The sequence below is a fragment of the Balaenoptera borealis genome (genome assembly GCF_965194805.1).
Source record: "Balaenoptera borealis genome assembly, chromosome: X".
In the NCBI taxonomy this organism is placed as follows: Eukaryota; Metazoa; Chordata; class Mammalia; order Artiodactyla; family Balaenopteridae; genus Balaenoptera; species Balaenoptera borealis.
In genome coordinates this window covers 125,343,609-125,357,937 of record NC_138881.1, presented here as the reverse complement: position 1 = coordinate 125,357,937, position 14,329 = coordinate 125,343,609, and the positions used below count along the sequence as shown (strand labels likewise).

Here is a 14,329-nt window from a genome sequence, read left to right as displayed (position 1 = left end):
AAAAAAAAAAAACTATCTCTAAACTGATGATTTGGATTTTAAAAAATACATAATGACAACAGATTATCACTTGTGGTTCCCTCACCGTAAAAATCCATCCACTGGTGTGGCCTCCACATTGAAGTAGGCATTCGTGTACCCAAAGCCTTCGCAAAGAGTGAAGGAAGTATGATCATTTTAAGAGAAAGACTTTCCATATTCTCAACTTCCCTATATACTTTTACTAAAACTGAATTGTGGTAGAATGCACATGCAGTTGTGATGATGTTCTCCTTTCCCACCCTTCCCTCTTTGTAAATAATCTATTGAAGTAAAATTTATGTAACATAAAATTAACCATTTTAAAGCGAACAATTCAGTAGCATTTTAAGACATTTCACCGTGGTGCAACCACCACCTCTATCCAGTCCTAAAACATTTCCATTACTCCAGAGTAAGAACCCTTACCCATTAAGCAGTTTCTCCTCATTTCTACCTCCCCCTAGCCCCAGACAATCATCAGTCTACTTTCTGTATCAGTTGACTGGTCTCTCCAAGATATTTCATATAAATAGTATCATATAATGTGGGACCTTTTGTCTTTGGCTTCTCTCACATAGCATAATGTTTTGGAGGTTCATCCACCTTATAGCATGTATCAGTGTTTCATTCCTTTTTATGTCTGAGTAATATTCCATTGTACGGATAGACCACAGTTTTATCTATTCATCAGTTGATGGACATTTGACTGTTTCCATCTTTTGGCTATTACGAAGAATGCTGCTATGAACATGCATGTACATGTTCTTGTTTGAATACCTGCTTTTAATTCTTTAGGGTATATACCCTGGGAGTGGAATCACAAGGTCATATGGTCATTCTGTGTTTAACTTGTGGAGGAACTGCCAAACTTTTTTCCACAGTCGCTGTACCATTTTACATTCCTACCAGCAGTGTATGAGGATTCCAATTTTTCCACATCCTCACCAGCTTATTTTCCTTTTTCCCCCCAGACTTTTGTACCCTTTGACTGACACCTCCTCCATTTCCCTCTCCCCCAAGCCCCTGGTGACCACCATTCTACTCTCTATGAATCTGACTATTTTAGATTCCTCATAAAAGTAGAGTCATGTAGTATTTGTTCTTTTGTGTCTGGCTTACTTCATTCAGCATGATGTCCTCCAAGTCCATCCATGTTGTCCCAAAGGGCAGGATTTTCTTATTTTTTAAGGATGAATAATATTCCATTGCATGTATATGCCACGTTTTCATTATCCAGTCATCCATCAATGGACACTTGAGTTGTTTCCATATTGTGGCTATTGAGATTAATGCTACAGTGAACTTGGACATGTTGATACCTCTTTGAGATCCTGATTTCATTTCTTTTGGATATATACCCAAAAGTAGGATTGCTGGATCAAATGATAGTTTGTGTTTTTTTTTTTTTTGATAGTTTTTTTTTAAAATAAATTTACTGATTTTTTATTTATTTATTTTTGGCTGCATTGGGTCTTCATTGCTGCGCGGGCTTTCTCTAGTTGCAGAGAGCAGGGGCTACTCTTCGTTGTGGTGCGCAGGCTTCTCTTGCAGAGCACGGGCTCTAGGCACGAGTGCTTCAGTAGTTGTGGCTCACGGGCTCCAGTAGTTGTGGCTCATGGGCTCTAGAGCTCAGGCTCAGTAGTTGTGGCTCACAGGCTTAGTTGCTCCGTGGCATGTGGGATCTTCCCAGACTAGGGCTCGAACCCGTGTCCCCTGCATTGGCAGGCAGATTCTTAACCACTGCACCACCAGGAAAGTCCCCAAATGATAGTTCTGTTTTTCATTTTTTTGAGGAACCTCCATACTGTTTTCCATCGTGGGTGTACCATTTTACATTCCCACTGACAGTGTAGGAGGGGCTCCTTTTTCTCCACAACCTCATCAACACATTATCTTCTGTTTTTTGATAGTAGTCATCCCAACAGGTATGAGATGATGTCTCATTGTGGTTTTGGTTTGCATATCCCTGATGATTAGTGATGCTGAGCATCTTTTCGTGTACCTGATGGCCATTTGTATGTTTTCTTTGGAGAAATGTCTAAGTCCTTTGCCCATTTTTTAAAATTGAAGTATAGTAGTTGATGTACAATATTATGTAAGTTACAGGTGTACAGTTTAGTGCTTCACAATTTTTAAAGGTTATACTCCATTTATAGTTATTATAGAATATTGGCTGTATTCCCTGTGTTGTACAATATATCCTTGTAGCACATTTTATATATAATAGTTTGCACCTCTTAGTCCCCTACCCCTATCTTGCCCCTCCCCCCTTCCTTCTCCCCACTGGTAACTACTCGTTTATTTTCTATATCTGTGAGTCTGTTTCTTTTTTAAGTATTCACTAGTTTGTTTTATTTTTTAGATTCCACATATAAGTGCTATGATACAGTATTTGTCTTTCAGTTAGCATAATACCCTCCAAGTCTTTCCATGTTGTTGCAGATGGCAAAACTTCATTCTTTTTTATGGCTGAGTAGTATTCCATTGTGAGTGTGTGTGTATGTATGTGTGTGTGTGTATATACACATCACTTCTTTTTCCATTCATCTGTTGATGGACACTTAGTTTGCTTGCATATCTTGGCAATTGTAAATAATACTGCTGTGAACATTGTGGTGCATGTATCTTTTTGAATTAGTGTTTTGGGGGGTTTTTTGGATATATACCCAGGAGTGCAATTGTTGGGCCATATGGAAGTTCTATTTTTAGTTTTTTAAGAAACCTCCATACTGTTTTCCACAGTGGCTGGACCAATTTACATCCCTACCAACAGTGTAGGAGGATTCCCTTTTCTCCACATTGTTGCCACCATTTTTTGTGTGTGGTCTTTTTGATGATAGCCATTCTGACAGGTGTGAGGTAATATCTCATTGTGGTTTTGATTGGCATTTCCCTGATGATAAGTGATGTTGAGCCTCTTTTCATGTGTCTGTTGGCCATCTGCATTTCCTCTTTGGAAAAATGTCTATTCAGTTCTTCCCATTTTTTAATCGGGTTGTTTGTTTTTTTGATGTTGAGTTGTATGAGCTGTTTGTATGTGTTGGATGTTAATGCCTTATTGATCAGTCATTTGCAAATATTTTCTCCCATTCAGTAGGTTGTCTTTTCGTTTTGTGAGTGGTTTCCTTTGCTGTGACAGAAGTTTTAATATGTTGTGTTTTTATTTTCATTCATCTCAGTTTATTTTATGATTTCCCTTGTGATTTCTTCTTTGAACCATTAGTTATTAGGAGTGTGTTGTGTAATTGCCATATAGCTGGAAATTTTTCAAATGCCCTTCTGTTAATGATTTCTATTTCCATTCCATGGTGGTTGGAGAACACAATTTGTATGATTTCAGACTTTTAAAATATATTGAGATATGTTTTGTAGCCTAGCATGTGGTCTTTCTTGGAGAATGTTCCATGTGTAATTGAGTAGAATGTGTTTCCTATTTTGAGGGCATGCGTTCTATAGATGTCTGGTAGATCTAGTTGGTTTATAGTGTCGTTCAAATCTTGTATTTCCCTTTTGTTCTATTTATGATTGAAAGGATTGTATTGAGATCTCCAACTATTGTTGAATTGTCTATCCTTCCCTTCAGTTTTGTTACATTTTGCTTCATATATTTTGGGGGTTCTGTTGTTAGGTGCTCATGTTTAAAATTTTATATCTTACTGCTGGGTTTATCCTTTTATTATTATAAAATGTCACTCTTTGACTCCTATGACAATTTTTGTCTTAAAGACTATTTTATCTGATAATAGTGTGGCTCCCCCAGCTCTCTTATGGTTGCTATTTGCATAGTATACCTTTATCCATCCTTTTACTTTCAACCAATTTCTATTTTTGCTGTTTTTTTCTGAGTAGTTGATTAATTATTGAATGGTTGCTGTGCATAAAGCCAAACCTGTTTCATCTCTGCCTCTCCCATTACTTAAATTTCATTTCCCTCTTCTACCTCTAATTGTAGGAACAGTTACAGCATAGTCTTTTTTTGGGGGGCTTCATTATTTTTATTTTTATTTTTTTAACAACATAGTCTTGATGTTTAAGGAAAGAAACTATTGGAAAACTCATGGCATGCTACGTAATTGATGTGCAAGAAGTCCACAATTTTAAAGGAATATGGTTGAGCTGAAAGACCTAGTATTAACAACAGTAACCACACTTATATAAAATATTTTGTTGGTGTTGTAACCACTTTCAGTTTATGAGACACTCCCATACTCTACTGGGAACATAACGTCACCTCATCCCTGGGCAGTATTATCTGTGATTACGGTGCCAGGTTGAGAGTGGTGACAACCAAGGCTTGGAGCTCTCAGGGGTTGTGCTCAAGCTCTGGAACCCCCTGAAGCATGTGGTCATCTCCTGTCGATCTGGGCTCAAGTCCCAGCTCCACTAATCACCAGATCAAATGTGGGATCATGTCCACCTCACCACCCATCCTGTGAAGAAAAGCAAGCAGAACTCGTCTCATGTAAACCTTCTTACATCTCTTTGTCGTCCTCAAGGTGATTCTTCAGAGGCATAAGAGGGACCTCAAGGACCAGGACAGGAGTGCTGTACTCATGCTGTGACTTCCCTGAGCCGTGCAGTGGCTGCTGTGTGTTGTTACTAATGGTGCTCCCCTTGCTGTCCCCCTTCCCCCTTTTAGAGAGATGGGACCATGTCACCACCACAACCAGGAGACCGGGAGCGACCAGAGCTCCAGCAAAGCCTGCAGGTAACACGGCTGTTCGGAGGAGAGCACTAAGGAGGGACCCCATGGAGCTCCCTCTGGGGTAGTATCCAGTTGAACTACCCATAGTTTTAAGTCCTGTGTGTGCAATGCCAACCAAGACCTTCATCTGAACACTGGGTTTAACTTAATAGAGTATGACCAGTCACTATGACTTCTGTGTGTTTTATGAAAAGTCCTGCTTGGGAGAATTTCAAGAGAAAAATGCATTTGGACTTCCTCCCCTTTTCAACCATTTTACACTCTAAAATCAGGGAAGATATACTTGTTTAGGTTTTATGAAGCCCATCAAACATTTTCTTTAGGCAGATGGAGCATTTTGAAATGGCATTTGCTTTACAGTGTCATCTTTCACTGAAGGATTTTGGAACTTGTTGCTTCTTTGTGACTCTTTCCTGGAGCTGTTTTAACTTTTCTCCAGATGGGCCATTTTACTATTCAGATATCTTCACTGATATAAAGAGAAACGTAGCCTCGGGGTGGGGAGCGCAGACATTGCTTCCATCTGGCAACTTGTTACTAGTACTTAAGGAGCATGCTACCATGTTCCTTGAAGTGGATAGCTACCTTTCTTCTGAAGAGACAGTCATGACCCAAAAGAGTGAGTGCTGCTTTACAGTTTGCCCTCATGTCTTCACATCTGCACCCTCAAAGAGGTGCATTGTGACCACGTAGCCTCCCTCTTGATTGTCCAGTTTCTGACTCTATGCAGCTGGTTTTGAATCTTGGGTTAATACCTATAATCAGTGAGTTTACTGTTAAAATGGTCTGACTGCTGGCCTAAGCAAAGCATGTGTGGGAATATAAAGTAGTGGAAAATTGGTAATATATTGCAAAGGCAGAAAGCAGTAACTTGCTCCATCCTGTTGGTATTTTCATTATCAGTGTCTGTAGAAGGAGTCAGACCCCAATTTAAGTTTCTTTGTCTTAACTCATTGATTTCGCTGATCAGCAGAGCCCATGAATGTTGACTTGTTTTTTTGGAATCTTGTACCCAGTTGTTAATCAGTTGGCTGTTTTTTTTTTATGTTTTGGGGCTCACTGAAGGTAGTAAATTTGACTTGGCTGATGCTTTGGATGATCAAGATCATGGCCACAGGAAGCCGAGTGCAGGAGGAGGAGGTAAGTCATAGCTGGTTGAAGGCACAGGCCAGTGCTGTAGCTCCCTGGTCAGGGTGTAACTCATTAACTACAACAGCCCACAGAGCCACTCCTGGCCTGGCAGAGCTGGGGGCACTTCAAGGCCCAGGAGAACCCTACAACAGTGGTTCTCAAACGTTTTGGTCTCAGGACTCCTCAAATTATGGAGGATCTCTATTGAGGTGTTGGTCACGTCTATCAATATTTATCATCTTTGAACTTAAAACTGAAAAAAAAATTTTTAATATTTTTATTAATTTTAAATGAACAATAATACAGCCATATCTGTTAACATAAATAGCATATTTTTATGGTAAATGACTATGCTTTGCAAGACAAAAACAGAATTTAGTGGGAAGATTTTTTTTGTATATTTTTGAAAATTTCTGTGATCTCTGTCCTAGTGGAAGAGCTGGACTCTCACATCTGCTTCTAGATTCAATTGTTGTGATATATTGTTATGGTTGAAGTATATGAAGGAAATCTGGCTTCCTATAAATATGCAGCTGGAAAAAGGAGGAATATTTCAATTGACTATTCATGTAATTATGGACATTCTTCTTTGATACAAGACAAAAATTCAGCCATTGATTGTTTCTTACAGGTTAAGGGCAGTGTGGAGTATGAAACCGTATTAACGAATCTTCCATCCTTGACCCCAGTGAACCGCCTCTCTTATCCTTTGAGTGGATCTTTTACTGGTCGTGGTTTGGGAGCATCGTGCACTGGTCCCTGGGAAAATGTCGGTGCCCTGCCTTATGCAGACCTTCCCTCTGTTGACGCATTTCATTCTACATCAGAACATCACATGTGTTACTATCACCACCCATCTCATTGGAAAAAGTCTTTAAATATCGGGAAGCTGTCAAGCTCACAGTAGTAGTTTTTCAAAATTCTTAATGTTGCTTGAAATCTTAAATTTTACCATTGGCAAAAAATACTGTTAGTTGTTTCCCTTGAAGTGATAGGCTCACTTCATTCATTTTCAAGAAAATGTCTGTCAGATCTTCAAGTCAGTATAACCGTAGTCGTACTACTGAATCTTCAAGGAAGAATCTTGTATGAGAGAAGTGGCTAGCACTGCTTAGAACTGATACAGTCGCGCAAATGCTTTTCCTGTGTCAACCTCTGTATTTTGAGGTGGCACAGAAATGCTTTAAACATACTTGCTGTTTTATCAGAATATTAAAAGGGCACACTTTCATAAAAGTAATAGTTTTTCTGCTCATATTCGTTTTCCAGTGCTGCCTAACATATTACCACAAACTTGCTGGTTTAAAACAATTTTCAATTATTGGGTTGGCCAAAAAGTTCGTTGGGGTTTTTTTTTTTTTTTTTTTTTTTTTTTGCCAATCCTATATTTTCTTTTTTTTTTTTTTAGCATCTTTATTGGAGTATAATTGCTTTACAATGTTGTGTTAGTTTCTGCTTTATAACAAAGTGAATCAGGTATACGTATACATATATCCCCATATCCCCTCCCTCTTGCGTCTCCCTCCCACCCTCCCTATCCCACCTCTCTAGGTGGTCGCAAAGCACTGAGCTGATCTCCCTGATCTCCCTGTGCTATGTGGCTGCTTCCCACTAGCTATCTATTTTACATTTGGTAGTATTTATAAGTCCATGCCACTCTCTCACTTCGTCCCAGCTTACCCTTCCCCCTCCCCTCAAGTCCATTCTCTACGTCTGCATCTTTATTCCTGTCCTGCCCCTAGGTTCTTCAGAACCTTTTTTTTAGATTCCATATATATGTGTTAGCATACGGTATTTGTTTTTCTCTTTCTGACTTACTTCACTCTGTATGACAGACTCTAGGTCTATCCACCTCACTACAAATAACTCAATTTCGTTTCTTTTTATGTCTGAGTAATATTCCATTGTATATATGTGCCACATCTTCTTTATCCATTCATTGTCGATGGACACTTAGGTTGGTTCCGTGTCCTGGCCATTGTAAATAGTGCTGCAATGAACGTGGGGATACACGTCTCTTTTTGAATTATGGTTCTCTCAGGGTATATGCCCAGTAGTGGGATTGCTGGGTCATATGGTAGTTCTATTTTCTGTTTTTTAAGGAACCTCCATACTGTTCTCCATAGTGGCTGTATCAGTTTACATTCCCACCAACAGTGGAAGAGTCCAACCCTATATTTTCTAAGTTTCTCTGTGCTGCTGAAGTCCAGATGTTTAACTGTCAAACCTTTTTTGACAAAATGACCTTGATTCTCAACTTTCCCTTTGCCTACTTTTATTTTTTATTTTTTGTACTTTATTTATTTTTATTTATTTATTTTTGGCTGTGTTGGGTCTTCGTTGCTGCGCGTGGGCTTTCTCTAGTTGTGGTGAGTGGGGGCTACTCTTCATGGTGGTGTGCGGGCTTCTCACTGCGGTGGCTTCTCTTGTTGCGGAGCACAGGCTCTAGGCACGCGGGCTTCAGTAGTTTTGGCACATGGGCTCAGTAGTTGTGGCTCACGGGCTCTAGAGCGCAGGCTCAGTAGTTGTGGCACACGGGCTTAGTTGCTCTGCGGCATGTGGGATCTTCCCGGACCAGGGCTCGAACCCCTGTCCCCTGCATTGGCAGGCGGATTCTTAACCACTGCGCCACCAGGGAAGTCCCCTTTGCCTACTTTTAAGAAATTTATTTTTAGATAATTACAGATTTACATGTAGTTGTAGGAAATACTACAGAAAGAGCCGTTATTCCCTTCACCTAGTTTTCCCCAGTGGTAACATGTTGCAAGTTGTACTATAATATCACAAACATTTTTTTTTTAATTTATTTTATTTTATTTTTGGCTGTGTTGGGTCTTCATTGCTGCGCACTGGCTTTCTCTAGTTGCGGCGAGCGGGGGCTACTCTTTGTTACAGTGCGCAGGCCTCTCATTGTGGTGGCTTCTCTTACTGTGGAGCACGGGCTCTAGGGTGCGCGGGCTTCAGTAGTTGTGGCACGCGGGCTCAGTAGTTGTGGCTCGCGGGCTCTAGAGCGCAGTCTCAGTAGTTGTGGCGCACGGGCTTAGTTGCTCCGTGGCATGTGGGATCTTCCTGGACCAGGGCTCAAACCCATGTCCCCTGCGTTGGCAGGCGGATTCGTAACCACTGCGCCACCAGGGAAGGCCACAAACATTTTTTTTGTTTGTTTTTTAAAAAAACTCATATGTATTTTTAAAAATTTGGTTTTTATTGAGGCAACATTGGCTTATAACATTATATAAGTTTCATGTGTACAACCTTATATTTCTACTTCTGTATACACTGCAGGGTGCTCACCACCAAAAATTTAGTTTCCTCCATCACCATATAGTTGATCCCCTTTACCCATTTCACACACACCCCCCACCCCCGCTCTGGTAATGACTATTCTGTTCTCTGTATCTGTGTGTTTGTTTTTGTTTGTCACAACCATTTTATTCAGATTTCCCAGTTTTTACTTGTACTCACTTCTGTGTGCGTGTGTGCTTAGTTGTTTGCAGTTTTATCACATGTGCAGGTTTGTGTATTTGCCATGATAGTCAGGCACAGAACAGTTTCATCATTATAACTACTGTTGTTGGATGGACTGTTCTCTATATGTCACTTAGATCCTGATGGTTGGTTGTGTTTACTGGTTCTTCTACATCCTTGATGATTTTTTGTCTAGTTGTTCTGTCAATTGCTGTGAGTAGGGTGTTGAATTCCCCAACTGTAGTTGTGGATTTGTATCTCCTCTTAGCTCTCTGTTTCTGCTTCATGTATTTTGAGTCTGATTTTTTGGTGCATACAAATTTAGGATCATTATGTCTTCCTGATAGGTTTATCCTCTTATCATTATGTCCCTTTCTTTTTCTCTAGCACTTTCCTTGCTCTAAAGTTTCCCTTATCCACTATTAATATAGTCACTCCTGCTTATTCTTTTTTTTTTTATTAATGTTCACATGCACATTTAGACACCAGGACTGGAGAAGCTGTGGTTTCTTAAGGCTAAGTGGCATATCAGTAAACTTTCCTTATTTGTTTTCATTGAACCTCGTTGGACTTTCTTACCCTTTGAATGAATCTTTTGCCCATTCATGATTTTGTAACGTCCTACATACGTTATCTGGAAAACATTAGTGTCCTGAGTTGTGTTGAGCTTTTAAATGATGACACCTTTCCTTATGCAATATTCAAAAGTCATATTTGTTAATATCACCAGTGATCTGATAGGAAAAATCTTTATTGGGAAGCTGACAGGCTCATGGTGCCAGTTACACATTTTCCAAAGTTGTGTATATTTTTTTGAAAGCTAAATTTTCTTATTGTCAGCTAATACTGTCAGTTGATTTCCTTGAATTGACAGGCTCATTTAATTCATTTTCAAAAAAATTTTTGGCAAATGTTCAAATATGAATAGACACAGTTTGCTGTAATTTACTCTTTGAAATAAATTTGTTCTGCCATGAGAAAAGCAGCTAATTCAGCTGAAAACTGAAACAATCACACAAGTGACCTTCCTCAAGTCACCTGTGATGCTTTGGTGTGCAACAGAAATGCTTTAACAATCCTTCCCATTTCATAACACAGAATGTTAAAAAGTTGATATACTCAAGGTTGAGAGCTAATAAAATATTTTTGCTACTCCCTCCTATTAATTTTATATTGCCTCATAATCAGTTACCATAAATTGAGTTAAAACAATTTCCATTCATTCTCTTATTTCCCTGGGCCAGGAGTTTGGGTTCTATTTAGCTGGGTCCTCTTCTCTGTATCTCCTACGAGGCTGCCATGCAGGTGTCAGCTGGGGCTAGAGTCTCATCTGAGGTTTGAGGTTGTGGTAGTTTCCTGTTGCTGCACTAACGAATTACTGGCAACTTGGTGGCTTAAAAAACACACATTTATTAGCTTATAATTATTGAGGTCAGAAATCCAAAATGGATCACAGTGAGCTAAAATCCATGCGTCCGCAGGGCTGGTTTTTTTTCTGGAGACTCTACAGAATTAGTAGAGTCTGTAGTGTCTCTTGTTTCCTTGCCTTTTCCAGCTTCTTCAGGATGCCTGTATTCTTTGGCTCATGGCCCTCTCTCTCCATCTTCAGAGCCAGCAGTGTAGGGTAGCATCTTCAGATCTTTCTCTCACCCCTACTTTTGTCATCACATCTTTACTTTGACTGTGACCCTCCTGCTTCTCTATTTCTCTTTTAAGGACTGTTGTGATTACACCAGACCCACCCAGATAATCCAGGATAGTCTCCCCATCTCAGTGTCCTTGATTTAAAAACATCTGCAAAACCTTTTGCCACATAAGGTAACATATTCACAGGTTCTGGAAATTAGGACACTGACATCTTGGGGGCGACATTTTAATGCTAACACATCTGCCGTCTGGCTCACAAATCTTCATGTCCCTTCCACCTGCAAAATACATTGTCCATTCCAACTTCTTTAAAAGTTTCATCCCATTACATCGTCAACTCAGATTGCAAAATCTCATCGTAATTTCATAAGCAGAAACGTCCCAAACCTCATCATCTAAACTATATGTCAGGCATGGGTGAAGCTTTGGCTATAACACTTCTCCATCTACAAACCTATGAAAGTCAAGAAACAAGTTATCTGCTCCCCAAAATACAATGGACAGGCATAAAATAATGGTTATAGGCATTCCATTTACAAAAGTGAGAAAACATCAGGCAAAAAGATTTCAAGCTTTAAGTGAAAAAAAAAAAAAAAAAAGACTTCACCAGTCTCAAGAAATTCCCAAATCCAAGTCCTTTAGGTTCCAGGCCCAGGGATGAGGCACTGTGTTTCACAGCTCTACGTTCTGAGTTTGCAGCTCTGCCCTCAGAATCAGCCTCCCTTTTTCAGGAAAAATAGCACATGTTTGCAGCTGAGTAGTTATATCAGCCTATTTTCTGCCTGTAGAATTTGGGGCGTCTAACAGCCTTCTTACATTTTTTTCTGTTTCTGTCCCTTTTAATTCCAGGCTGGCAGTGTTCCTGCTGTTGTAAAATTCTCAAGAACTCTATGGGTTTCCCATGTATATAGTGGTGATCACCCACTGGGAAAGAGGCTCCTCCACAGATCTTTCTTGGATAATGCCATCTATACTTCTGGCTTCTGCTGAGATGGCAAAGGGGATCCATGAATAATCTTATGTTTAATCTGACCTTTTGACCCTTCCAAGGTACTCGTATAATGTTTTCCAGCCACACCATTGACTTTCTCCCCAGAGCATGCTTTCTTGACAGTGAGTCCCCTAATTTTAGCATTTTGTGGCAATTAGGATAGGTAGAAAATTTTCCAAATCATCAAGTCCTGGTTCCTTTTTGCTCAAGAGTTCTTCCTTCAATCTCTTCCTTTCCTCTTGCATTTTACTATGAGCAGCAAGAAGAAAATAGGTCATACCCCTAACACTTTTCTTGAAAATCTCCTCAGCTAAAATATCCAAGTTCATTGTTTAGAAGTTCTGCTTTCCGCGTAACTACAGGATGCACAATTCAGCCAAGTTTTCTGCCACTACATGGTAAGGATCTTTTTTCGTCTAGCGTCCAATAACATTTTCCTTGGTTCCATCTGAGACCTCACTGGCAAAGCCTTTAACATCCACATTTCTGTCAACAGTCTGTTCGTGATGATTTAGGTGTTCCCTAGTATGATACAGGTCTCCTCTACCATGTTCCTGACCTCCTTCTGAATCTTCACTAGCTGTTACAAGTTGTTAACATCCGTATTTCTACTAAGTCGGCTCAAGGCAGTCAGGCTTCTTCTATCATGCTTCTCAAAATTCTTCCAGCTTTTGTCTATTACTCGATTCCAAAGTTGCTTCCACAGTTTTAGGTATTTATTTGGGTATTTCCTACTGCTGTTGTAATAAATTGCAACAATGTGCTGGCTTAAAACAGCACAAACTGATTATCTTATAGTTCTAGAGGTGAGAAATATGATTTGCGTTTCACTGGGCTACAGTGAAGGTACGGGCAGGGCTGCCTTCCTTTTGGGAGCTCTAGCCTGTTTCCTCGCCTTTGCCTGCAGTTTTGCCTTGTTGGATGCCTCCTCCATCTTCAAAGCCAACAGAATAGCAACCTCAGGTTTCTCTGTCACTCTCACCCCTGCTTCCATCTCCTTCCTTGACTCTCCTGCTGGTCTCGTTCTCTTACTAGTATTCCTCTAATCACACTGGGCCTGCCTAGATGATCCAGACCAGTCTCCCCATCTCAAGGTGCTTAGCTTACTCACATCTGCCAAGTCCCTTTTCCCACATAAGGTGACATATTCACAGGTCGGGATTGTTGGCAGAATTCCATTCTGTGCAGCTATAGAACTCATGGCCACTTGCTTCTTCAAGGTCAGCAAAAGAATGAGAGTCTGCTACCTCTAATGTTAGCTCAGGGAAGGCCTACAGCCCTCTTTTCAAGGGCTCACTTGATTATGTCCAAATCACCCAGAATATTCTGCCTTTTGAGTAATTCAGTCATATGGATTGGGCATCTTAATTGTATCTGCAAAATCCCTTCACCTCTGCCATGTCATAACCTGGTCATGGAAGTAACTCAGTCCCTCCCACACTCAGCAGGCTGGAATTATACATGGTGTGTACACCAGGGGGCGGGAGTCTCGGCAGCTATCTTCAAGTTCTGCCTACCGTGTTCATCTAGGACACTAGTGAAACTGGCCTTCTCTTTCAAATGTTATTGTATAGCGAAGGATCTAATGACTTCTCATAGCGTTTGGTGCTCCTTACTTCCTTGGTTCAGGCAAAGGGCTGGGAGGTTTACTCACCATTGCATTTGTATCACAGTGCAAATGTCAACCCTGTAAAAAGGGCAAAGGACATTTGAGGATGATTATGAAAATAGTTATGACCTGACAGACCCCTGGGGTCCGTGGAACACTCTTTGTGAACTACTGACTGAGAAGATGCCCTTACATATTTATGTGGCATCAGTGTGTTTTCGTTCGAATCTATGATCTCGTCAATGTTAATGTGCAGTGAACATGTATTTGTGGAGTTGGGGCGAGCAGGAAGATCATTTTATATGTCTTCTGCTGTATTGAGCTATACCTTTACAGTTTCACTTCTCTAGACAGTTGTATAAATTAGTTCAACCTTTTGAGAGGGCAATTTGATAAAATCTTTGAGCAGTTCTACTTCAAAGCATTTTCTGTCTGGGTACAGTTATGCATGCGTGCAGAGGTACATTTGAAATGGTGTTTGCAGCTTTCTTGTGTTTTGTATCGGCCCAAAATTAAAACACTCTTAAATAACACAGTTGAATACATAAATTCTAAACCATTCATAGTCTGCAGCCATTTCAAAGAATAAGATAGATCTCTGGAACTGGCATGAGAAAAGCAAGTTACAGAACAGGATATATGTAATATGAATCAATTTCTATCAAATTTAAGTGTATGTGAACACAGACACACAGACACGCACGCAGAAAGACACGGACATGCAGAGAGACATATGGGCAGAGAGAGACACAGAAAG

At 40.1% G+C, this 14,329-nt stretch overlaps 1 protein-coding gene across 6 annotated transcripts in view; it reads left to right on the top strand.

Moving 5' to 3' along the window:
* The window catches only part of CD99L2 (CD99 molecule like 2), a 105,942-nt gene that overhangs the window by 57,450 nt on the left and 34,163 nt on the right, over positions 1-14,329 (top strand). For all 6 annotated transcript variants that reach the window (XM_082376173.1, XM_082376171.1, XM_082376170.1 and 3 more), the window contains 2 exons: positions 4,661-4,729; positions 5,792-5,866. In XM_082376173.1, the coding sequence (XP_082232299.1) occupies positions 4,661-4,729; positions 5,792-5,866 (144 nt within the window). The remainder of the gene's footprint in view (positions 1-4,660; positions 4,730-5,791; positions 5,867-14,329) is intronic.